General features: G+C 40.3%; 1 protein-coding gene across 3 annotated transcripts in view; it reads left to right on the top strand.

The window, feature by feature from the left end:
* sntg2 (syntrophin, gamma 2) overlaps positions 1–26737 on the top strand; it is a 101227-nt gene that overhangs the window by 16681 nt on the left and 57809 nt on the right. For all 3 annotated transcript variants that reach the window (XM_013915229.1, XM_005750431.1, XM_005750430.1), the window contains exons 2-8: positions 10735–10872; positions 10989–11045; positions 11188–11245; positions 13788–13831; positions 15795–15836; positions 16921–17008; positions 20391–20473. In XM_013915229.1, coding sequence (XP_013770683.1) covers positions 10735–10872; positions 10989–11045; positions 11188–11245; positions 13788–13831; positions 15795–15836; positions 16921–17008; positions 20391–20473 — 510 coding nt within the window. The remainder of the gene's footprint in view (positions 1–10734; positions 10873–10988; positions 11046–11187; positions 11246–13787; positions 13832–15794; positions 15837–16920; positions 17009–20390; positions 20474–26737) is intronic.

Below are 26737 nucleotides of genomic sequence, written 5' to 3'. Positions count from 1 at the left end.
CATGAACCGAGTACACTAGGACAGCCGTCAAACGTTGACTAAAGCTCATTCTTGACCTTCTGTGAAACAACTTCTGTTCTTTCACTCCGACAGCCCTGCTGAGATTTTTTTTTTCCTGTTTCGCCTCGTTTTACCTGAAGAAAAAAGAAAAACAACTATCAACAAAACGCTTAAAGACCTCTGTTGGGTAAAATCTCTAAAAAGCAAGTTGGTTGTGTTGATTTTTAAAAGTAAACCTATATATATTTCTTGCCCCCATGTAGTAATACATTTGAGCTGTTCTTTGAAAGTGTTATTCATAATTAATATCAGTGTCTTCAAATGAATTGTAGACAACTGAGATCTTATGCAATGTATCTGGTTGATGCTGTGATCTCAGATTTATCTCATCTTCTGTGTGTGAAGATCACCCCATCTAAACTAATGGATAATACATGTTCACCCTCTGGCAAATTCGTTCTTTCATTTCTATGCAGACAACTTCATAGAAGTTTACCTTTGATTTTTTTTGCCCAATTTTCCTCATTCATTCGGTACTACTGAGAATATGGTGGCCTTACAAATCAAATCAAATACAGCATGGCTCTTCTGAACAACTACAGGCCGATCTCAAATCTCCCATTTTTAAGTAAGATCATTGAAAAAGCCGTTTCTCAACGTTTCTCTTCATGAAGAGTTTTGCCATGAATGTTAAAAAAATGCTTTGTTTTATATTTGTTCAGCTTCATAGCTTTCAGAGCCCCCCAGTCATTATCACAGCTTGGATGTCGTAAAATGTACGATACTAGTAATCAAAGTAAATGTAACATGAATGCAGCGTTAGTGATAGAGTGTGAGGAAGACTCCCTGCCTGAACTGACTGAACTCAGGTTCAGTGTACTTCAAAGTCAGTTGACCAAATTCTGTATTTTTGCACAAAATTGCAAAAGTTGGATACATTAATTATCTTTTCAAATATTGAATGATCATCATGCTGAAGTAAAAAACAAACAAAAACCACTTTCATAGCTTTTTTGTTATTTAGGAACCACAAACAAGTATCTCAGTTTCTCATTTTTAAGTGGATTCAGATTCAATAAAATGTGTCTAAACCTTGAGATAATCCAGTAAAGAGACGACTTAGGTGTTGAACTCAACAACCCACTGAACCAATGAAGGCTTAATGTGAACGTCTTCTGATATGTGCTTTTAATCTAATTTGTCTACATTGTTAAGACTAGGTTGCTGTTAAGACTAGTCTCAAGTTTTCAAGCTTTTTAAAGAAAATGTATTTGCCAGGCCTCCCCAACAATGTCTCTAAAATACCAAAAAGGAAGAAATAAAAGAAACCTGCTTATTTTGCTTCACAAGCACAGACTTCATTGCAGGGCTGTTGTACTGGATTGTATTAGATGTCTGCTTCACTCTCACAGTTTTTATTTCAAAGGGGAAAGAGGACACAATTTGACCACAGTCAGCATGATGAATATGATATGCTGTCACAAGATTTTAACTCAATTCAGCTTTGAATATACTGCAAAGAAATGCGGTTTTGCAAAGCCTGCGTGATATGAATGTTGAAAGTAGTTTTTTTTCTCCAGATTAAAGACTTTCTGACAGACTGCCTAAAGAGAATATGCAACAAGCTTGCGGTGTCTTACAAGATTGTTTTGTGTACAGGTGTCCCACAGGGCTGTTTTCTTTTTATGCTCTATCGTTTTCAAGCTACACAATAAGCTGGCAAAACAGTACCGCAATAACCATAACAGACTGCATGATAACTTTATGATTGTATGGCAGGGCAAACCTTTGCAGTCATTATATGACACATACTTTTAAAATTCAGATTCAGAGGTTTGGAGCATTATAATGGTCTAAATAGTGATGGTCTGAGCTGCACTTTAATGGTCCCAAATGCCTTCACACAGTTCCTATTTCCCACATGTTTACCTACATCCTGGGGAAAAAGGTCCCCATCGCTAAATACTTTTATATGCAGTTAATCTATGTTCACCATAGGAATCCACAACATCCACTACTAGACTTAAAAAGTCAATGGATTGTGTTTTTTGTGCTTTTAAAAGGACAATTCACTATTAAGATCAGCCTGTCAATCCAGTTAAGTACCTCATTTAGCAATACCCACAAGTTATTTTAGCATACAGCCACGGCTCATTACATGCTGAGGCTTAAGAGCAATCACTCCGGCATATTTGTTACATCTTTACTATTTACAGCAATGCGACTTGGTGAGGATATGAAAATGCCACACAACGACAGCTCAACCTTTGTGCATCCTTCTTTTCACCAGTCTGTTTGTGGAAATAGTGTCTGCGCTTTAATTCTTGATGACTTTTCCATAGCAGCACCAGCATACTCGGGATTATCTTCCTTTCTGAATCCAATAATTACCATAATTTACAAAACTAACTCCAGGAAAGTTTTTGCTGTGATCAGAGTGCACTTGGAGTTGTCGTCACCTGCTTGTCATTAAAAGCAACACAGTTTTAAAGCGTTACTTTATCAGGTCTGCAGGATCTCTCCATGTCTATGGATTCGTTTAAGAAACTGGAAGCTCATCATTGATGGTGAATTTAGACCTGGTGGTAGGTACAGCCGTCTGAGCAGAGACACCCAGGCCTGTGAGAGAGAGCTTTTCCTACTGATAAAGACTTCTCACATGACCAATTATATTATACTAATATAGTTGTGATAGTTCTTCTTCTTCTTGTCCTTAGCGCGCGACCACCGGCGGTGGTCTGCCGCGCAACCAGTACGCTGCTGTAGGTGCCGCAGGTTCTCTTGCTTGACCAACACTTATCTTCCACACTTTTCGATCTAAGGCGATGGTTCTTGCCTGCTCGAGGTCAAGTCGAAGGCCCTTCAAATCATCCTGGATTTGTCTCATCCATGTCTTCTTTGGTGCATTTCGATGCACCCTCCAATCGGTGGGGCGGGTCAACTAGAGTAGGCCATGGGGGTAGCGGCTTGGGTCCATTCGACAAATGTGGCCAAACCAACGGAGTTGGCGGCGCTGGATTAGGTCGCTGATCGTCATTTGGCTGCCGCAGCTGGTGAGGTTGGTGTCATTCGAATGACGGTCGCGAAGGGAAACGCCGAGAACGCATCTAAGGCAATGCATTTGGAAAACTTCGAGCTTGCTCAGGTCGTGTTTGAGCATTGTCCACGTCTCCGCGCCGTAAAGTAGAATGGGCAGGATCAGGGTTCGGTAAAGGCGGATCTTTGTCGCCAATGAGATGTTGTTCTTCTTCCAGATGCGCAGTTGTGATAGTTAAATTGGTAAATGCTGGAAAAGTTCCTGTTTTTCACCATCTGATGGAGAAATTTGTATTTTTCTTACAATGATTACAGAGTAAGAGAAAAAGCGTTTTTTGTCAATTAACATTGTTGCAATGACATGCCAGAGCTGCTTCTGTAATTTTGCACATTTATTTCTTACAATTTAAGTTCAAAGAGTCATCCTGACAGATTTGTTACATTTACTACAACAGCATTTCATCATCATGTATAAAAACTAGGACATTAAACAGTTTTAAATGTCTCACAGATTAAATGTGTAGTTAAGTTTCTTTAAATCGACAGACAGAGAAGTTTCACTGGTCTGGCTCCCTTCAGTTCAAAGTAGGCTGTATGCGGCTCCATAATGTAAAAGGAGCTTGACATACCTGCTGGTCTCCTCCCAGCTGGCCCCAAACACGTCACCTAGCTGATGCCCACCCCATTTTATTTTTAAGGGAGAGCTCAGCCAGTCTATGAAAAAACGCTAATTTCTGCTGCTTGCGTCTGCGGTCTCAACCAGTAAACCGACAGTTTAGCTTTTATACTCTGCTCTCTTGAACATGACAGACTGGCACAGCGTCCGTTACTGCAGATGCTTCTCTGATCTGTCAATCTCCCTCTTCCTCCTCCATTCCTGAACAAGACCCTGAGATTCTTGAACTCCTCCACTTGGGGCAGATACTCATTCCTAACCTTGAGTGGGCACACACATTAGCAATGAGTAAGCGTCAGTTAGCATAATGTAAAAGGACCCTTAGTTTTATCTTGTGGCCATTAGCATTGGAAGCCTTTTTGTCTGTTCTAAATGGACTGTTGCTTGCATAGCTCCTTTTTTCTGAGCAGTCAACGCTCGCTGAGCAAATAAAACCAGCGGGTCGAGGTTGTGTCAGCTGTCAGAATGGATTTCACTGGTACACTGCAAGAAAGCTGCACGGTGCAAATTATTAGTGCTGAAGATGTCAGATAATACATTTATTACCTCTGCAGTTCACCAGTGCCATTTAAATTCTTTCTTCATGATGATTTTAATTTGGTAAACAGGTTGGAGTGATAAAAGGATAATTAAGCCTCAGCTAAAAATATTCAATTTCACTTCTGAGAAGCACTGCAGTGCATTAACACATAATGTTGAGATGGTGATTAGCATACATTGATTGGGCAGCTGTTTCCTGATACCTGAACTCTGAAGCCTGATGTGTTTCGATCCTGTATCTACAGCTGAAGCAGAAGCACTCTCTGGCAGCTGTTTCTTAAATCGTGCATAGATAGACTTGTAAAAGAAAATTGATATTTGTCACATGAATGTGTTGTGAACCTTGTACACACAGCTGCATGTGTTCAGCTTTAAACTCCTTTATTTACTGTCCCTGAAGTTTCCACACAATTACACACTATGCCGAGTTCTGTTTGCTCAAACCGACGCTCTGATATATTGCAGATTTCGTCCCTGCTGACTGATATGACATTTGCCAACGGCACGGTCTGATGTAATCTGGTATGTTCAAAGATAGCTTGTTGAAGAGCTGACAGACTTAAAAACAGGAGATTTCTTTGTTTCAGAAACAAAATAAACCACCAGTAGGTGGGGAAAAACAAACTGTATTTTCATTGGTTGAAGGCCAAGTTTGTATTCATTGAAACTTCACAATCTTTGTGTTCTTGTTTTCCACTAAAGTGAACTCAGCTGCAGTCTTCTTTATTTGGGTGGCATGCATGCGTGCCTTTTATGAGTTATACTCACCTAAATGATCTCTAATTTGTGAACTCTACTTATTTTCTTAGCGCCTGTGTGGATGTCTCGACATTTATTGTGATTGCACTGAGAGTTCCTTTTGCACATCTCTGCGAGGGCCATCTGCCTACACTTGATCGTCGATGCTTCTAAATTTATGCAGGATATTATAAAGATAAATCACCTTCTGTGTGTGGAAACTGTGACGTGCACAGGCTCCGGGTTGTTCATCGTTATTGTTCTTGTCTGGCTATCGCATGCATCATATTAGCATGAAGTTGATCCTTTAACTTCCTTCTGTAGTGTAGCTTGGCTCTTTGCTCAGCGGCACACAGCTGCCATTCAAAATGAAGAGCGGCTATAGCCCCATTTAAAGTTTGGATTTTCATTTTGGAAACTTGTAAATCTTTTGATTTGACAGTTTGTGTTTTGCTATATTCAAGCGCAAAATAACTAGTTTTTCATCATTTCTGTAATGTCAGCAGCAAAATAAAAACTATATTAGACGTCTTTGTTCCTATGAGACTCAGCGCCCTCAGAACAATTATGTAAAGTTTATGGAGTTGAAATTGTTTATGTTTGAATGTCATGTGTGATCTGCAGTTGACAAGACCAAATGCATTTTTTCCTTCAGTTTATTATACAGTGTTATTATTTAGAGTTTTACAGTGCTGTCATTCAACAAGAAACAATAAGGGCTGCACAAAGGGAGCTGCCTGAGAGGGTGGGCAGTGACAGAGTAGAAAGAAGCAAGAGGTGAAGCTGGTTTCCTTTGTCATTTCAGCAGCGACGCCGACTTCTGCTGCGTTCGGCTTTAAACGTTTAGACTGTTTTTGTGTCTTTTGAATGTAGCCGCTGCTCTCCTGCTGCAGTGGCCGTATATTCTCGCAAAGCCTTCATTTATATTCCGTCTTCCTTAGAGGCAACTGAGCTCGACCTTCATTCTCAAGTCTCCCAGCAGAGAATTGGTTGACCCCACTCACATTGTGATTGTGAGCTTTTTTTTACCCACTCTGATCACTTAAGAGTGCATCATCTATGAAAAGGTGAATGTTATGCTCTACAGGAATTTGGGCATCACAGCAAAACAATCCAGCAGCACAGTGTCTATTTTGAATTTAATTTGTGTCTATCTCACTTTTTAATGGGTCAAAGTCAAAAAGGACATAAAAATGATATGGTGCTGATTTAAAGGCCCTTTTCCCAGTTCTCTGCTTATGATCATCATTGATGTGGGAGCCAATTGAAGACTTAAATGTGTCGTTTTTGATCGGAGACTCATTGTAGTACAGGGTGGGCCATTTATATGGATACACCGTAATAAAATGGGAATGGTTGGTGATATTAAAGTCCTGTTTGTGGCACATTAGTATATGTGAAGGGGCAAACTCCTCAAGATGGCTGGTGACCATGGTGGCCATTTAGAAGTCGGCCATCTTGGATACAACTTTTGTTTTTTTCAATAGGAAGAGGGCCATGTGACACATCAAACGTATTGGTAATGTCACAATAAAAAAAAAAACCAATGGTGTGCTTGGTTTCAACGTAACTTTATTCTTTCATGAGTTATTTACAAGTTTCTTATAAAATGTGTTCAATATGCTGCCCATTGTGTTGGATTGTCAATGCAACCCTCTTCTCCCACTCCTCACACACTGATAGCAACGCCACAGGAGAAATGCCAGGACAGGTATCCAGTATCCGTAGTTTCAGGTGCTGCACATCTCGTATCTTCACACCATAGACAATTGCCTTCAGATGACCCCAAAGACAAAAGTCTAAGGGGGAGACCTTGGGGGCCATTCAATCGTGGGCCATTCAACTGGCCCACGATGACCAATCCACTTTCCAGGAAACCGTTCATCTAGGAATGCTCGGACCTGGCACCCATAATGTGGTGGTGCACCATCTTGCTGGAAAAACTCAGGGAAAAGTTTGCCTCATCACTGAACAAAATCTTCTGGGTGAACTGAGGGTCCTGTTCCAATTTTTGTTTTGCCCATTCTGCAAATTCTGTGCACCGATCTGGGTCATCCTCGTTGAGATGCTGCAGTAGCTGGAGTTTGTAAGGGTGCCATTTGCGAGTAGCTAATATCCGCCGAAGGGATGCTCGACTAATGCCACTCTCCAGTGACATGCGGCGAGTGCTACGCTGTGGGTTCTTGCCGAAAGAAGCTAGGACAGCCACTGATGTTTCTTCATTAGTGACAGTTTTCTTGCGTCCACATTTTGGCAAATCCAACACTGAACCATTTTCACGAAACTTAGCAAGCAGTTTGCTAACTGTAGCATGGGAGATGGGTGGTCTCGTAGGGTGTCTTGCATTGAAATCTGCTGCAATGACCCGGTTACTGCGTTCACCAGATATCAACACAATTTCGATCCGCTCCTCACGTGTTAACCTCTTCGACATGTCAATGGCTGTGAACAAAGAGAAACTTATAAATAACTCATGAAAGAATAAAGTTACATTGAAACCAAGCACACCATTGTTTTTCTTGTGACATTACCAATAAGTTTGATGTGTCACATGGCCCTCTTCCTATTGAAAAAAACAAAAGTTGTATCCAAGATGGCCGACTTCTAAATGGCCACCACGGTCACCAGCCATCTTGAGGAGTTTGCCCCCTCACATATACTAATGTGCCACAAACAGGACTTTAATATCACCAACCATTCCCATTTTATTACGGTGTATCCATATAAATGGCCCACCCTGTAGTTTGTGTTACTGCGTTTAGTCTTTGTGTGTAGAAAACTCTTACTTCACAGTCAGGTCACTTCAACAAACAGGCAATTGTTTTTCCATCAAATGTAGACCATTGTTTTTTCATTTGTTTATATGCCAGATCATCCATCAATCTTATTGACTCTCCTGGCTGAATTGTGATAAAGCTTTGGGAAGTAATGTAACTCACTCCATCAATTCAGCCCTTTCAAACAACCAATATGAGCGGGGAGGAGGTTTAGAGGGGGCATAATCGTTTGTCTATATGATGTCTTGCATCACAGATTATGAAATGTTATGACTAGACCTACAGGAACAATGTATTTCAGCCCTCTGTGGTACCATTTTCAAAATGATATAGATTGTTGGTGCTTTCATCAGAACGCAATGCTGTCTGGGCCCTTCTCTGGGGCATTTGCTAGGATTTTCTTGTTTCTCCAAATATGAAAAACATGTTGAGTTAATTCTTACACCATGACTGGCCACCCATCCTAATACTTAGAATGTGTTTGGAATAAGAATTTTCCTGCACAGAGCTTCATTTTCCAAGAATTCCCTCAGTGTCACTGAAAGATGTAGAGGAGTTGAACTTATTTGAAAAGTAATGATGGTCACTGCAGGTAATGTGCACTTTATTCCAACGTTTACGGTGTTAGACCCAAAGCAATTCCCTAGTTTCCCGTTTTCAGAACTGACTTGTATATGGACTGATGGGGCTGTTTTTATGGGTTTATAAAATGCTGTTGAAGCTTTAGTGTGTTTGAAGCTAAGCTTAGTTATAATTATTAACTTTAGTTTAAATGCACAGGTACCAAATTGCTTCTAGCTGAACTCTGGCATCGGCATGCAAACATGTTACCGCGCTGAAACACTGTCTTCCATTAGTCTCAGTAACCGTGTGGATGGATGCTTTTTGTTAAAGGGTTTGATTTTGGTTCAAAACTTAAATTACACCATCTACTGCCACAAAATGTTATTTCTGTATTTTCTGAATGCTTGCCAAGCAAACATTTTGAAGCTCAGTAACCCTGCTGGTGATAGATTCTCAATATCTAGTTGTGGTTGAAAAAGAGTTCCAAAATGAAAGTTGTGAGGACGTCGATCCTCCCAGCAGCTCCTGATGTTTCCACCTTTCATGTCATTGCTGATGAAGATTCATATGTTGCTTCTTTGTGCTTGTCAATTTATTTTTCCCTTTGTGTCATTGTCTTGTGTTACATTTCCCAACAGGTTTCCTGTGGTCAGAGTTGTCAGGAGAGTTTCTCTTGATATTCACCCTTTTCTCTCGTTCCACTGGTTTGTTAGGGAGTTGAAGCGCAGGACTGTCACCTTTCTTTAGACAAAGTTTAAAGTTTGTTAGATGAAGGGGTTTTGTTTTGTGTTGGGGGTGCTGTTGTGTTGTCTTTGGCTCTCCCAGAAGCCAATTTATGCATAGTTTCTGACATTGTGGCAATAAATAATTTCCAAACGACCCAAACAGCCTCCTCAAGTTTCTCCATCTAGTATTCTGTTACTTTCCGTACCAACAGATCCATGTGGGGAATGTAACAATTTGCATCACAGGGTCAGTAATTCAGGTAAGAGAGGTCACTGTAACGGGCCAACGTGTAAAGTTCACCATGCAACAAATGAAACAGAATTTAGATGCACATAAATGTAACTAGTGTAACGGTGTTGTTTCCATTTAAAAATGCTAGTTTGTATACATGCGGACGTTGCAGGGCCGTCAGCTCACTTTGAATTTCCTGTTCTGTTCAATATTTCTGAATTTGTTAAGCAACGCTTTATTCTACATCAAAATGTCGACACCCGCCTGTTGTTTGTTTTTTCCGTCCATGCCATGACCAGCTTTGACCTTTGAACATTTGATGGAAATCAACAGACTGCCTGAATTTTCTGAATGAATGGTGAACGATTGGTGCAGAATTAGACATGGCTTTTGTCAAACCCAGACAGCGAGCTGATGAATTTTACAGTTAGTTTCTTTTAATGTCAAAATGTTTCTAACTGCATACTAATTCCAGTTATTGACCCATTATTGGGTCAAAACCTCTGCTTGTTTCAAAAATACTTATTTAGGCTCCTCATCTGTATTTTGTTAGTATTAATTATAAGTTGTTAGCATAAACTAAACCAAAGTGGCCAAAATTATTTTTTAATATTTCCTGGCTGCTAGTATCTTGGTCTAAACGTAGTTTGTCAGTGTCTTTCAGTGACACTGAGGTCAGAGGGCCTGGTGGCGCCTGTGTCTGGCAGCCTCGCCTCTGTCAGTGCGCCCCAGGGCAGCTGTGGCTACAGTGTAGCTTGCTATCGCCAGTGTGTGAATGTGTGTGTGAATGGGTGAATGACTGAATGTAGTGTGAAGCGCTTTGGGGTCCTATGGACTAGAAAAGCGCTATACAAATGCAGGCCATTTACCATTTGTGTTTCGAGATATAAACATAGTTTTTTTTTTACCATTTTTCAATCTCGTCATATGAGCCGTATCGTTTGAAGTGTTACAGAAGGTATTGTCTGACAGTCTTTTGCTTAATCAAAAAGGTGAATAATTTGAGATGGCTGCTTCTTTTATTTCTGTTGATATTTGCAGATAATGATACTGAACAGAAAGAGCGTTAAATTTGAGCTGCACTGCATTCAGTTTTCAGATGCTTGAAGGTTCTTCATCTACAAAGAAACAGAAAAAGCGTGAACTGTAACGTCTGTGCTTCTTTGATCTGGCTGACTGTTGTCATTTCTGTCCTCAAAGTTAGACTTTCTGGCACAACTGCCTGAACTTTTGTGTATCTCTGGTTTCATAAGGTAGAAACACTGAACTGAAAGAAAAAATCCTTACACTAAGGTTTCACAATGTCAGGCAAAACCAATTAACCTAAAACTAGACTAGTAGAACGGGGTGCACAAATGGCACGTTGAGAAAAGAGGATTAAAATGTTCATTGTCTACGTAATTGCTCTGCTTGGCAAAATGTCAATGTTCTTCTCAACTCCAACAGACAAAATCTGGAATTGCTTTGCTGTACAATGAGGAGACCAACAATACCTATGATGTCTGCCTGAAATTGACCAAAGAGGTATTAACCATACAGAAGCTGGATGTGGTTTGCACGAGTGGAAGTGAATCCCAAGTAAATGTAAGTGCACCCGAGGTCTCCAGGCTTGCTTTTTGTAATTCATGCCGCATAACTCCAGCATACTTTTCAATGTTCACAATATCCTTTTGCCAATAAGAAACTCCCACTTTCTAAAGCACAGAACTGTTGTACTGCGAAGACAAGCGACCGGCGGTCTGGGCTTAAGCATCAAAGTAAGCAGATAAGTTTGAGACTACAGTGGAAATGAAAGGCTTTGGGTGGCAGAGATGGCTGTTTGAGAAAGCTGTTTTGGCAGCAAATTTTACCACCCATACTCAGAAATGCACATCCTCATCTTTCTCTCCTGCTTTTCAGGGAGGTGCAGAGCACAACGTGCCAGTGGTTATTTCAAAGATTTTTAAAGATCAAGTAGGTAAGAAAGCATTTCATCTCACTACTTTAATGTGGCTTTGGAAATGGTTTTCAGTGCATCGTTGAGTTTCACGGTTCAAAGTGATTACAGACATAATAAATTATTATTATATTTGTACTTAAATTGACAAGATTTGTCTGTAAGATTTAAAAAAAGTCTTATAGTTTGATAGCATCCTTATTAAAAGACATTGTCACAGTAGAATACATAAAGGAATAAATTAAAAAGAAGGCTTGAAAGAGAAGACTGATGTTAACGCTGGAGGTCATGTTTAGCCTAGTTTAACACTAAAATTAAATCAAGTTAGCCAACATGTGTAATGTGTGACTTGAACTGTTTTTACACATGCAGTGCTTTTGATGAACTTCTTTGTTTTTAGGAATTCACCAAAAGAGCTGCATGGGAAGAATACAAATCCCTGAGTGTGTGTGATGTTGGGTTTTGCTTGTTCAGTTCAGACAATTCCCAGCCATAAACCACTCTGCACTACGGGAAATATCTACAAAGTGCCCAAAGTGGATTATTTCCTGCTGTGTGATCCATGTGGGGCAGGATAGTTGCGGAAAATACCCCAATCTGATTCTTAAAAAATTAGCTGCACAGCATGAGTTTGTACTGAGTTTTAATTTATCAGGACGCACTGCAGTGCGTATAAAGCCATTTTCACATGTGAACGTCAGAGAAGTAAAACACAGACGCGAATAATCAGTTTGAAATCTGACACACAGAAAGTCATCTACAACACATTTAGGAAACGTTACAGAACATGTATGAGACAACTGCACAGCTTTTTGATTGTATGCACAGTTTTTACATGGTGCATAGACTGTATATAAAAGATGGATGCATAACTTGTTCTTGAAGCTTCAAGCTGTTGTTTTGGCTGTTTTTGTTTGTTTGTTTGTTTGTTTTAGAAAAGATGACAAAAAAGGTCAAATGCATTTCATGCCCATACAGTAGCACTTTGTCAATCACAAGGCAGCCATGCCTCCATCACACTGTATTTTCTAAACTACTCTAAATGGGACCATAACTTTAAAAGTGAATGCAGTGTTGTATTGAAGATGACTTGATGAGATAATGAACTTATTATGAATATGTTCACTGAGAAGCATGATCATTCTCCCCACAGAGTATAAAATCTGGCTTCTGTTTGTAAACAACCTCCAAGGTCGTGCAGATCTGAGGCGCCTCAGAACCAGCTTCGCTTCATTAGGACACTGCATCCAACGTTTTTATACAGTCTATGATAGGAGTGCATTAAGCCGTTTCAAAGTTTCCTGCAACTTTTTCCTGAATCTAAAAGTCTATCGTAGCCTCTGTTGTCATGTCAGATGAACCACCCTCAATGTGTCTGTAAGCGAAATAACAAAAACAGCTAAATTACTGGCTGATATGGACACAACTATTTCTTAACTGATGTTCCAGAACTGTGGCCTGCCGGGCTGCGATGGTAAAACACAGATGAGATGGTCACAGTTGCTGCATGTGTTTTTGTCTGGCTATAATGGTGTGGAAATGGAAATGGGACAGAAATTTTTATTTAGAAAGAGGTGAGAGGCAGAGCTGCCGATGCTTGCCGCCTCACCGTGCCGAGAAAGCAATTAGCAAATGTAAATAAATATTGGAGTTTTGTTTTTGTTGTCAAGATTGTGGATTTTCGTAATTATTTTTTCTCTGTGTATTCAGTGACTTTTTTTCCCTTTCCCCCCGTGATCAGAAAAAATGAAAGCTCTGCCGGAAACCCCGTTGTCCCCGTTTACTGCACCCAGCTGCACGAAACACCCCCTAAAAACCGCAAACATCTGCTCTTTGATTGCTTTAAAAGGTTGTTAAAGTAAACTTGACATGACGGGTTTTTTTCTTTCGTTTCAATCGAATTCTCAGCAACTCTCAGAAAGAAAACATTTTTTATTTATGTGCACCTGCTGCGAGGCACAAAGTAAAAGATGAACTGTTGTAATCTCTCACAACAGCTCATCAGTCCAATAGGGCAGTTAATTGATGATAAGTGAGCATGAAGTGCTGTGGAGAAGTAAACCATCGCCAGATTGGAAGAGTAATATGATCATGCTGTTAACTAGATGGAAAATACTTTAATCATGTCTGTCAGTTAAATTTTAAGAATTGATGACCTCCAAGTTTCCCTGCGTGAAGCCATATTAGAGCATCATGTGAGCGAATCATTTCCCGGTAATTTTTCTTTTTGCCCACGCGCTTCCTAATACTTTTTCTGATGCGAGAAAATCATGTCTTGATATCCCGAGGACGTTAAGAGCCCTTTTCACACAGCTTTACGAATCTTTTCACAACACAGCTCTCATTGTTTCCTCCTGTGCTGCTGCAAATGAGTTTATTTCCTGATTAGTTTCGAATTTCATGCCTTCCTGTGTTCTTTCTGTGAGCTGTAGGATGTTGTCTGAGATTAGACGGTTGGGGGGGACACTGATTGCCATTTCCACCACATTACCGTGTATGAAATGAGCAATTATTTCATAATGTTTTCATTAACCTCTGACACTCGACGATTGACGCTCCGCAGCCGATCAGACGGGGAAGCTGTTCGTCGGGGACGCAGTGTTGCAGGTCAGTATCAGTTTCTGACTTATTTGCTTGGATGCTGGTTGGGGTCACGACCCAGCGGGGCGGCTCTTTGCATCTCAATTTCGCTCGCATTTTAACGGTTATTAATTTGAAGGAATGGTAGCTGAATCTTTTGAGCTATATGATGTTTTTCAAATGAATCATTCAGCATGTGATTTAAAAAAACAAAACACATCATTGCTACAGGAATCACTCAATGTATGTGTTTCTATATTTAAAAAAATATCACCAATGAATAATAGCTGATGCTCCTTAGAGTGGTAGTCATTAGTGTCTAGTGTTTAGTAATGCTATTCATTTAATCTTTTTAATAAGTTAATTTGAATCCGTCTGGCAGCTTTATTGGATCTGCTGTTTATCTGGAATATCAAGTAGGTTCAACGGACAGCAAAGCAATATTACCATTCATATTGAAAATGATTACGAATAATAATATGAATAGAACTGCCACTGCTTCCATCTCTCACCGCTGTTTCATATGTATTTGCAGTGGCTTATTTGAAGTGTCACATTGTAGAATATTGCATCTGTTTGCCTGGATGGCAGGAGACGAAGCAAATTAGGGGCTGGTGCGTAAACTTTGGGAGCCATGGGGAGGCTCAGGCTGGACGACTGTTTTTAGGGGAGAGAATCTGTGAAATGAGTTTAGCTTAGATTTAAAAATAAATAAATAAATGGGGAAAAAAGCTGAAAAAAAGATATATATTTATATATATATATATATATATATATAAAGGTTGTTTCTCCAAATTGCAGCAGATTATGACAGACTTTTATAAACTTTAACGCTGTGTCTCTGTGTCGTTTCCCGTCTTGTTGCAGTTTTTTGTATTTGTACTTACAGTTTTGCATTTTACTTTAAATATATTGATATTTGTAGGAATTCTGTTTGGTAAAGATTGGTGTTTTTCTTTTTTTCCTGTCTTGGAGATACTTTCCATCTGCTTTTATTCTCTTTATAATGATTTAGCATCTTATTTGATCTTATTTTCACTTCATATTATTTTGCCTCTGTAGCTCAAGACTATACACTCACTGGCCACTTTGTTAGGTACACCTTTAGACGCTGAGAGAGAGAGAACACTCCTTGTTGAGGTCAGAGGAGAATGACAAGACTGCTTTAAGCTGATAGGAAGGTAACAGTAACTCAAACAAGCACTTGTTATAACCAAGCAGAAGATCACCTCAACATCAATGCTCAACATCTCCAGCCTTGAAGCAGATGGGCTACAGCAACAGAAGACCGCACTGGCAGTCCTCACTGGACTGGCTCACAAAAACTGGACAATAGATCTCTGGAAAAACATGAAAGCATGGATCCATCCTGCCTTGCATGAACGATTCAGGCTGATGCCAGTGAATGTACTCAAATGGACTCCAGTCACCAGATCTCGATCTAATAGAGCATCTGTGGATGTGCTGGTATGGGAGACTCGCATCATAACTACGGAGCTGTGTGATGCTGTCGTATCTATATGAACTAACATCGCTGAGGAATGCTTGCAGCACGTGGCTGAACATATGCAATGAAGAACTGAGGTAGCTGTGAAGGCAAAATTGGGTTCTAACATGGTGTACCTAACAAAGTGGCTGGTGAATTTATGTTCTGCTAACTTGGCCTGAACTGGGATTTAGAGAGCTGAAAGTCACCGTAGCCTTGCAAAACATTTTTTGGTCATAACTCAAGAAACTCCCAAAACACATAATTAGTTTGGATTATGAAAATGTTCTTCATACATAAATATTAATCACTTTAGTGCAGGAGCTGTTATTCTGGACCTGGTAGGCCTGTCCAGAACTACACCGAGGTGACTAAACAGCACATCACCCTGAGAGTCATATTCTAGAGATGGAGGCACCTCTGACCCTGTTAGTGAGAATACAAGTCCTTAATAGTCTTATGTTAAACTAAATGTTTGTGTTTCATCTCTGTTTGTTTCTTTAGGTCAATGGCATTAATGTAGAGCACTGTACTCACGAGGAAGTTGTGAGTATTTTTGTATTTGACTCTTGCAAAAAGCCAATACCCTGCTCCATCTGCCCATTACTCTTCCATCCGTCCTCCAGGTGTAACACCAAATCCCGCTGTTTATCAACAGGGAGGTGCGCCTCAACAATCTGAGTTGTCATCTTGGCAGGAGGCTGTTTTTCTTTTCGTTGACACTGTGACAAATTGAAAAGCCTGAAAAAGAGTCGATTATTATCAAAGCCTGCACAGGAAGTGAGGGTGCCAGTATGCGGTGTTCCCCCCCCCACCCCCCTTTCTTCTACATTCACAATTTCTTTCTTTTCATTTTGATCAGTTTCCCTCTGAAACAGCATCTTCCTTTTGTTAAATATCCCCTCTGCTGTTTGCGACCATCCCTCCATCTCACCCACGCACACGCACGCTCTTCCTGTCTGCCATATCTTTTTCCTCGTGCAGCCTCATACAGCTGTTCTCTACATTCACCTCCAGAGCGTCAAAACATATAATGAGCAGTTTCTGTTCAGAACGAAATCCAGCACATTTAATAGCAGCCTGTCACACTGTCGGCGCTGACAGATGCTTGGGCTCAAGTAAAAGGGCTAGCATATAATGCAGGAGAGGATGGCAGATATGCATCGAGGGCATGCACAAGTGACCTTGCGCTTTTCGTTCATGCGTCTCATTTGCTCGAATTTTTCATTTATTTCATCAGCTGCATGGAAGAAACAGATTTCATCGCATTAAACATATGTTTGCTGTGACTGCATCTCTGAGAACATGTCACTTACACATCAGATAATGAGACATTCAGAGCGTAATTACTTTGTCGTGTCAGCTGTCACTTTGCCACCGCCTGTCACGAGCGAAAAGCCGGCCTTCCAAATCTGCCTTTTGATGATTCCAGTGGAACCACTTCAGCCAGGCTTTAACTTCTGATTTAATATTCCTCACTCATCTCCCGCTACATTTCATTTGCTCAGGCAGCATACAGCTTGACATGAATGTGGCTTGTTTCATTTATATGAGATTAAGTTTTATCTCGCTGTATCACTCGCAATCTCTCCCCCTCGCTATCTGTATCAATCTCTCTCGCTCCCGCCAGGTTCACCTCTTGCGTACTGCGGGAGATGAGGTCACCATCACTGTTCGCTACCTGCGAGAAGTTCCATCATTTCTAAAACTGCCTCTAGGTAAGCGCACGCTGATCGACGCCGTTTAAACCGGCTATAAACTTTATTGCACTGAGCATTCTTAGCAAATGAGAAGCGAACCGCTTTTATGGAAAATTGTCTTTTTGCTCAACTCGGTGCTTTAAACCTGTTCGATAGACGAGCGTTCATTTCAGAGTAATAAATTGTCATGCTCGGTGGCCCGAGGCGAGCAGTAATGTCAGAAACACCCAGAGCTGCACTTACCTTCAGCAGCTTGAAAAGATGAAAACGGAGACACTAAAATCATCCAGGTGGAGCCGATAAAAGGTGTGGAGCGAAGGATGTAGGTGAGAGCGGTGAGAAAATGATGGCAAGGAAGAAAGCAACACAAACCAAGCCTCAAAGTAAAGTGTAAATTTGGCAATTTATTGGAACACTGTGCAATACTTTATCATATACTTAACATCAGAGTGAAGGCGGGTGAGAAATGTCTGAAAACATGTTTGAGTTCTAACGTTTCATTTAAAAACAAAAACAAAAAAACAAAGCATTGCATAAATGTCATTTTAAATGTTTTCATGTTATTAATATGACTGGCAGCATGTTAGTTTCCCACCAAATTACAGTAAATCATTATCTTAACTGCCTCCCCTTTGCTTTCATTTTGTTTTTTAGTGTGTCATAAGAAAATAAAGTAACAATATAGTAATTATAAATAGATGTTTTTCACATGTGAGGCCCATGTAGATGGCTAATGAAGTGCTGGACAACAGAGCGAAGAAAAAATACAGGCCTGCAAAAGTTTGGTTATTTTAGAATTTGTTTAATTACTAACAGATTCACTGTGTAAAACAGGAGAAATATGTGCAAGCGTCAGAGCTCAACACTACAAAAGTAAGATTGTCTGTTGTATATCAGGACCGTGTAGCTGTGGTTTGATCTAATTTCAAGGTGGGGCTGTGGTGATGTCATTACTGAAATTCAGAAAAGGCAATAAACAAACAAACAAACAAACAAAAACAGAAGGGCTGTTGGTGGTTGGATTTTGTAGCGCTGAAAACAGAGCCAGCAGGGATGGCAGGAGTCTGACACAAAAAGCATTTTTTCTTGACCTCAGCTTTAATTGATTAGTACACCAACTCAAATTTGATTGCTAGTTTCTCTGATCGTTTTTTTGCTTTGCAAAAATCCCCAAACTGTGATAATTGGAAAGTTCAGATATAATTGGTTTGTTTTTTTGTTGGTTTCCTGTGCTAAAAATCTAAATAATCGAGTTTTGGATTGAATGGGGGAAACAAAGATCCCGTGGCCTTCGTTTGGGTTCAAGTGACATTTGATGAGCACTTTGTCTGATGTTTTGTAGAGAAAGGATTTTTAAAATCGCCTGTCCCATTGACAGTTTCACTTCAGTTTTCACAACAAGTAAACAACCCACCAACTGCCATCACATTTAAAATTCAAATACTGCTGCTCATGTTTTTACTCTCACTTTCTTAAAAAAAAGGTAGTGATATTTTAGGGCATATGCTAATTCTCTTTCTTCCCCAGAATTGGATAAAAAGATTGATGCCACTCTGCAGGCTTTATACGCCAGACAAACAGCTGTTTCTGTTCGCTGCATATATTACGTGTTAAAGCACTTTATACCGTTGTTGCCGGTAGTTGGATTTTCTGACCTTTAGGCAAATTCAGGCTAGCTGTTTCAATCAGCTCTGCTGACTTTTTGTTGGGGGTTTCAGGTGTGTTTACAAATGCAGATAATTTAAAAAAACTAATACAAATCAGATGGTCGTCGGTGGTTTTGAGATGCAGATCATCTAGTTGAAGGACTGATGAGCTCATGCCATCTGTTTACAGTTCACAGAAAGCTCTACTCGTCCAATCTGTGCTCAAGGTTGAGGTCACATTTGTTGTTTTATGGTCAATAAAATTTAAACAAGGAGTCTCGAACTCCAGGCCTCGAGGGCCGCTGTCCTGCAGGTTTTAGATGCATCCTTGTTCCAACACAGCTGATTTAAATGGCTAAATTGCCTCCTCAACATGTCTTGAAGTTCTCCAGAGGCCTGGTAATGAACTAATGACTTGGTTCAGGTGTGTTGAATCAGGGTGATATCTAAAACCTGCAGGACAACGGCCCTCGAGGTCTGGAGTTCGAAACCCCTGATCTAAACTGTGATAGATCATGAGCCGGATGACCTACTACAGGTGTGCCCAACTCCAGTCCTCGAGAGCTACTGTCCTGCAGATGAATGGCTTGCTATCATGCCTTTGCCAAACTTGATGGCACGCTGAAGAGGTAATCCAACCATTTGATTCAGCTGTGTTGGTGTAGGGATACATGTAAAAGCTGCAGGACAGTAGCTCTCGAGGACTGGACACCCCTGACCTACTATATCCTTTGACGGTCAGATTTTTGTGATTTATCTTTTAATCCTAAATTAGGCTCAACCTACCTAAGCTCTTGGTCCGTTTTAAAGGAAGGATAAGAAACTGGTAATGATTTTATCTCCTAACTAAACTTATCTTTTACTGTAGTAAACACAGCTAATGCATCAATGTCACAGTCTGTAACTTCCTGCATTACATCTGGGCCTTTAGATGTCGACAGTTTTGTGTTTGCAGCGAACACTCAGACTGCTGAGCCGCTAATAATTGTTCTGCTATGAATTAGCTGTAAGCAAAATGAATGAATGAACCCCATGCAATACAAATGATTTCAGTCCCCACAGTAAACACAACAATCACTTTGTACAATTTATCTAATTACGAAGAGCACACAGATGTAGAAAAATAATTAATACTAACAGGCACGCATGAATATTTATAGCTCGATAAATCGCCACATTCTCCGGAAATCAAAGTGTGAGCGCTTTGAGAAATCCAACCTTCGTATCGCGCGGGTGTGTTAACATTCATGGGAAGGCTGCAGTGCAGAGATGCTCAGGTTTTTAGCTGTAGGCTGTTTGGCCCCGTGAATTGTGGTTTTTGTTGTCTGAGAGTGAAAAGGTTCAAGTTGTATTCTCTCTAAGCCGGCCTTTGTTGTACCATGGCACAAATGACAGGCAGGAAAGGCCAGGAGCCGCTTGCCACACTTTACAGAGTGTGACCGAATCAGAAGGCAGTTCCTCCAACGCCAAGCTAATATCATATCAATGAGCAGCATTTGTCTCTTTTGGATTCTGCCTGTGATCTATGCTGCATGGCTAAAGGCAGGGCAGCAGAATAACGTCAATAATAACCCTTATAATTTAAGACTACGAGCTGGAACATGCTGTTTGAGGTTTATGTGCAACTCATGACTCGCCTTTGTTTCCAGATGAATTCAAATAGTGATAGAAAAGGTGAGAAGTTGGATTAAATCTTTAACAGTGATTCTTCAAAAGATTTTTGTAAACATGAATCATTCTGCTGTTTGTTTCAGGGTCTCCGGGGCCAGATCACAGTCGAGTATCCTCCCCGCTGTTCGACAGTGGTGTACATTTAAATGGAAATGGAAACAACACAGTAAGAAACACCTTTTTGATGTTGCACATGAAAATGTGATTGGTTTGGGTTTGATCTCTTTCCTGCTTAGTGCCAGAGTCTTACCAGCTTCTTACAGGTAACTGATTCTTTCAAGTAAAGCTACAGGTTTAAAACACTAAAGAAAGTGAATTATCTGAGAGTAGTGCGGTGATTAACACTTGAAAGATGAGAGTGCTTTTGGATCTGTGCTTCTTTTGAGGTATCCCTTCAACTTTGGCTTACTTTAGACATGGGACGGTTACTGGTGTCAGACAAGCTGCCACACATGCCAGCTGAGAGCAGGAAACTGAGGCTCCATTTCACACGGGCTCAGCAAAATTGGGCAATAGAAGACTGGACAAAATGCTGCCTGGTCTGATGAGTCTCAATTTTTGCTGCGGCATTCAGATGGTAGTGTCAGATTTTGGAGTAAGCAACATGAAAGGATGGACCCATCCTGCATTATCAGGCTGGTATTGGTGTAATGGTGTGGGGGGATATTTCTTGCGGCACTTTGGGCTCCTTAGTACTATCTGGATATCATTTAAACGCCACAGCCCACTGAAGTAATGTTGTTGACCATGCTGCTAACTATCCTCACAGTGTACCCGTCTTCTGATGGGTGATCCCAGCTGGATAACGCAACAGGTCATAAAGTTCACATCATCTGAAACTAGTTTCTTAAATATATCAGTGAGTTATCAAATGCACTCAAATGGCCTCCATAGTCACCAGATCTCCAATAGAGCGCCTTTCGGGTGTTACAGAACAGCGGCATGAAGAATTAAAGCTTTTCTGAAGTTAAAAAGGAGTCCGACCTGATATTACCAGTGTAACTAATAGGGATGGGTATCGTTTAGGTTTTATCCGATACCGGTGCCAAATCGGTACTTTTGAAACGGTGCCGGTGCTCAAACCGGTGCTTAAAGAATGGAGAACACAAAATTGGTCCAAAAACCTCTCATGTTCAGCTGTTTTTTGTAAAAATATAACAATGTTAGCCTTTTCTGCAGCTATGGGGCATATATGGTATCACTCTTGGCTGGAAGCAGTGCTTAAACAATGGAAAAAACACAAACTTTGTCCTAAACCTCTCATGTTTAACTGTTTTCCACTTTTTCTTTGGTCATTTTAGCCTTTTTAGCCAGGGTGAAGGGAGTATCTGCCATCAAACAAGAGGACAGCTGCATGTAGCTATGATGATGTTTGCTAGTTCACCTTACATGCATTAATGTAATAACGTGGTTAGCCTACTCAACGTAAATTAGCTACTCAAGCAGAGAAGAACGGCTGCTGCCACCATCATCCGTCATCATTTCTGCTACACTGGCAGGGCTAGGGGCCAGGACTCTCCTCTTCGTGTTTTTGGGGGATGTTGCATAACAGGCAACCCACCCGCAGTAGATGCGCTCGGTGTGAGGTCTCGCAGCAAGCTATGAAATACGGTGCATTTCTGGGCTTTTAAAAAAAACGCTATGCGTCGCCAGGTGTTTCATCGGATTCGAGGTGTTACCTCCTTTGACAGTATCACAGTATCAGCTTAAAGCACTTGTTGCTGCTGAGTTTGCATATTTTGCTGTGAAGTACAGCCAGACTTTTGACCTCTTCGCCTTGGGCATTTTTAATCTGTAGCTCTGCTCTAACAGAACGTACGTACCTGGCCCCGCCTACTATCCTCGGAAACGTAAAATGATTGGCTAGAATCTAAAGTGTATCACAGCTCAGGAAAAAAAAGCACCGAAATAAAGCACCAAAATGTGCGCTGCTTTTCGGTCTGGTTACTACCGTTTATGTCAGAACCGGTGCCACCATGGCACCGGACACCGGTACCCATCCCTAGTAACTAATAAAGTGGCCAGTGAGTGTAGCTTGTAATTTTCTATACCGCTGAGGCATTATGGCCATTAGCATTAGTAGCAGTTGAGACTATTAGCACTGCTAATATTGACATCTCCTCCCTGCTTCTTTCTGTTTGTGTACATTAGGGAAATCTGCATTGTTAGACTATCAGACTCTTCATCTCATCGAGACGTTGCCGGGATCACACCCAGCGATGGAGAACAGATAAATGTGTGCCGGAGCCATCTTGTTATTCCAATTAGAAAAATGAACATCTTGTGGATGTAACATTTTCATTTGATGGAGAAACGGTTTCTCAATATGCGACAGTAATGGAACCTTGATAGAAATTACACCTGAGCTTGTTTTCTGAAAAAGGTTAATCCCACATGCAATAACAAAACCCCAGTACGCCCACACGCTGTGGCTGATTTAGACCAGTTACAAAGGTCTGGTCGTGGGATGCTGGGATTTATGTGAGATCACCCAAGTGCATGCACATAACAACAATGAGAAAGGTGTAGGTTGTTAGTAGCAGTGAGCAGCTATAGGTTATCTCAGCTTTGCAAGTGTTCGATACGCAATCATTTTTTAAAATTCATTCATGAAGCGCAGGAGAAACAGGAGTTTTAATGAATACGAAGCCTCATAAAAGACTTCTGTCCTTGTTTGCGGTTAGAGGAGCCTTCATTGATGTCTCTTTGGAGGCGTATAATGAAAACGCTTTTTAAGTCTTAGAATTTAAACCTCCACTACTCCTTTTTTCTTTTTATGTGGGCTTTTGCTGGTCAAGAAGGTAAAAAGATATCAACTAAATCATATCATGATGAATTCTTGGCGACTAATTACTTTAAAAATATTTTTGCAATAGAGGTTTTCAGAAATGTTGTTAAGCAGGAGCAAATAACGCATGTAAATCTCAATATTTGTACATTCCCTGCCATCCTGTGAATATTGTGAGGTAAATCCAGGTTCTAAATTCTTATTTCATTTTGTTAGAGTTACAGGTTTTGACAGTCAAGCTTTTGGATATGACTTCTTTATTTTTCCATGAATCGGAAGATTCAGTCAACAGACAGAGAAGTCAATTTCTGACATGTTTCTGGAAATAAAATATTCCATCAGTCACTGAATGATATATGAACGAGTCCTCGGTGTAAAGCTTTAGATTACATAGAGGAATCCAAGTGGAAAGTTTGTAAGTGCTACTGAAGTGGAGATTTGTGGCTCAGAATATTAGAGGAAGGGGCATTTTGAAGAAAACAGCTGTTTGAAGAGGTGCTTGGGAAGAGTGTGCACGATATTGATATTTAAAAATCTAAGATAAATTAAATTTAAAGTAAATCTGATGGTTTGCAAAATGTCTAACAAAGTGCAGACAAATCACACCAGAACGATTGTATTTGTTTGTGTTATTATTAATTCCTTGCTCTCTTCCACAGTGTCCTTTTTCCTTCCCCTCACCCCAAACTAGTTACATTAGATTGTGGCTCCGCCCTGAGCCTGGTTGTGCTGGAAGTTTCCTATTAAAAGGGAGTTTTTCCTTCCCACATTCGCCAAGTGCTCGCTCATAGGGGCTCATCTGATTTTTGGGGTTTTCTTTGCATTATTGGACGGTCTTTATCTGACAATATAAAGTGCCTTAAAGTGACTGTTGTCGTGATTTGGAGTCATATAAATAAAATAGAATTAAAGTCTGAAAAAAATGCATTAGTATGGAAGTACAGTAGCGGCAGTGGAGTTACCATCCACAGGTAACTCCATCCAAGTTACCAGTGGATGGAGAAATGATCTTTTAATTTTCTTTCCTTTTGTCTCACTATTGGAGTACTCAACCCGTTACTTGATCTATTAACTGCCTCCGTTGAGTCTAGAATGGACAGCTAGTAGGAGAAGAATGGCACTGATATTAGAAAACAGACACAGGAGGAGATTTTCTAAAACCATGAAGCTTCCTTCAATGAGGGCCCGACCGATATACTGCTGGGCTGATGATATCAACCGATATAAGCAATTGGCCAGTTAAGTTGACACTTATGACTAATAAATGAAAATGAAATGAAAATGAATCAAACATATCCATTCAATCTGAGCAGAGTTGGACAGAGCAAACATGAGTAAATAACTACCTTTATAACTGTTAGGGGTCATTATTAGTCTGATGAACAACTCTATTGGAGTTGTTCTTTAGAAAGAAAATATATATATACTGGTTGCTTTATTGGAGTATCAGATTTTTAAATCCCAGTTTAACCTGTGGTTGAAACTCAAAGTTATAAAATAACTGCTTTTTAGGAAGCTTTGTTTCAACAACAGCAACAGGAGGAAACTCTGCTTCATTCAGCGACTATGAACTTATCACTCTAGCTAGCTCAGCAGGGCTGACCACTAGCATGGCAGCTGTTGTTCATACAAATCTCCTTTGACTTTGATGTGTTATTAAATGTGAAGTAATCCATAACATCCTCTGCACACATATGCTAGGATGGTGTTTTTTTTATTTTTTCCAGACTGCAGGTCCCAGATCTGAGAGTTGGCCCCTGGCAGAGGGAGGAGAATTAATTACCTCAGCTAGAGTCTCGCTGTTGCTTCCAACATTCATGTCAAAACAAAGATTTACTGGCTTCACTGATCAAGATTGTTTTAGCCTAAGAGTAATACCTGCAAAATCACCAAAACCTATTAGTTTTCATATTTTTAGGGGCAAATGTTGTATTAGCAGTTTAAACTATTGTGGAATTATATCACGTTAGTTTTGGTCATTTTTTTAACCCCTACATATTGTGCCCGTGTATATATTTTTATGCTTAATCATAGGCTATGTTAAATCAAAAGTGGCTCTATTTTAATAGCTCTGTGGCAAAATAACAAAGTGTAATTTTCATTTCACAGCTGCAGAATCAGAGTGTGACTCTGCCCACAATAGCAACAGAGCCTGTTTGAGTTCATGAAGCAGATGAATCAATCTGCCATCACAGGGTAGGAAGGGTCAAAAAGAAAACAGACCCAAGTCATTCATTTAGGTCTGTCATTCTACAAAGCTGTTAGTCGCTCATTGAGCTTTCTTGGTCTTCAGTGGTAATGGCTGTGATTACAGTGTACTGCTGGGATGCCGGATTGGGAGACGTTTCAGTGTAGAAGCAGCTGACTTCACAGAGGGGATACTTCAGTCTTACCAGAGGACAGCGTGATGCAGTTTGCTCATTACCTTCACTGACAACACCGGCTACCAAAAACATGTGTGCATCAGTGCATCAAAGAGAAAGTGTTTTAGAGTTCTCCTGGATAAACAAAACTATTTACCTAAAGATAATATTTTGGTTTTAAGCTAAATCCTCAGATAATTCCATATTAATACAGTCATTTATAATGGAAAGGGTCGCTTTAAAACAGTCTGTCTTGTCATTTCATATGCATTATTCAGCGTAATCATGAAGGACAGCAGGTGGTCATTTTAAGCTTTCATAGATTTGAAGTGTTTCCATTTAAAACTCTAGCAGGTGCTGGAGAAGCCCACGTCTCTGGACGGTCTGTGGACGATCTTACTATTTGCACAGAAAACCCTGACACATACCTGCCTATGCAAAAATAATTCTGGTACAAATCTGTAACAGATCAGCTGGCTCTGTATAAAGGGTCTTTACATAAAAATGTTTAGTTGTAAACCTGTCTGGCAACATGAGCAGTTTCCCGAGAACAGAAATAACATTTTTAAAAGCTGCAAAAATACAAAATGGAAAAAGAGGGCCTCTGGAGTGTTTTTGGTCACGTCAACGGAGATTGTGCTTGCCTCACAGAGGACTGTTATGTGAGTGATTGTTTTTGTTCTTTGAGTAGGTCTAATTGTGTGTTGTGTTTCAGATTTTTTAGTGCAGTACAAGGCATGATTTCACTTTCATGTTCACAGAATAATGATAGGAAGCCTCAAGATAGAGATTTAAGGAAAAGTAGGGCAGCACATAACTTAATGGCATGCAATGTCATTTGATTTTCTTTTTGGGGGGAAAATTAATTAACTCAGTAGCATCATATGAAATGGTTTGTAAAGGAAATGTTCTTTAAGCATGAGGTCGGCCTCAGATGAACTACACTACAAAGCAAATGCACACTCTGTCATGTGGTTTACTAACCTCTCTCAGTTCTGCTTAGACTTTACAAAACAGACCACTGACTAAAGCTGCTAAATGTTCAGGTATTTCTGTTTACAGGTGGTGGACAACAAAACTGAGCTGAAAGTGCATACTAGACTTATTTAGTCAAATCCCCATATAGATTTCATCGTTTTTTTCAGGGTGCCTCCGTCTCACCCTATTCCTAGCAACCTCTTTTGTCACACCACCCCATCTGCATGTCCTCCTTCGTTACATCCAGGAACTCCGTCATCTTCCTTTTTACCTCCTGACTAACAGCTCCATATTCCGCATC

Source organism: Pundamilia nyererei, unplaced genomic scaffold (assembly GCF_000239375.1).
Source record: "Pundamilia nyererei isolate P.nyererei 1_Seehausen unplaced genomic scaffold, PunNye1.0 scaffold00274, whole genome shotgun sequence".
In the NCBI taxonomy this organism is placed as follows: domain Eukaryota; kingdom Metazoa; phylum Chordata; class Actinopteri; order Cichliformes; family Cichlidae; genus Pundamilia; species Pundamilia nyererei.
Note: the sequence above shows the minus strand (reverse complement) of the source record. Positions and strands in the feature narration are given on the sequence as shown.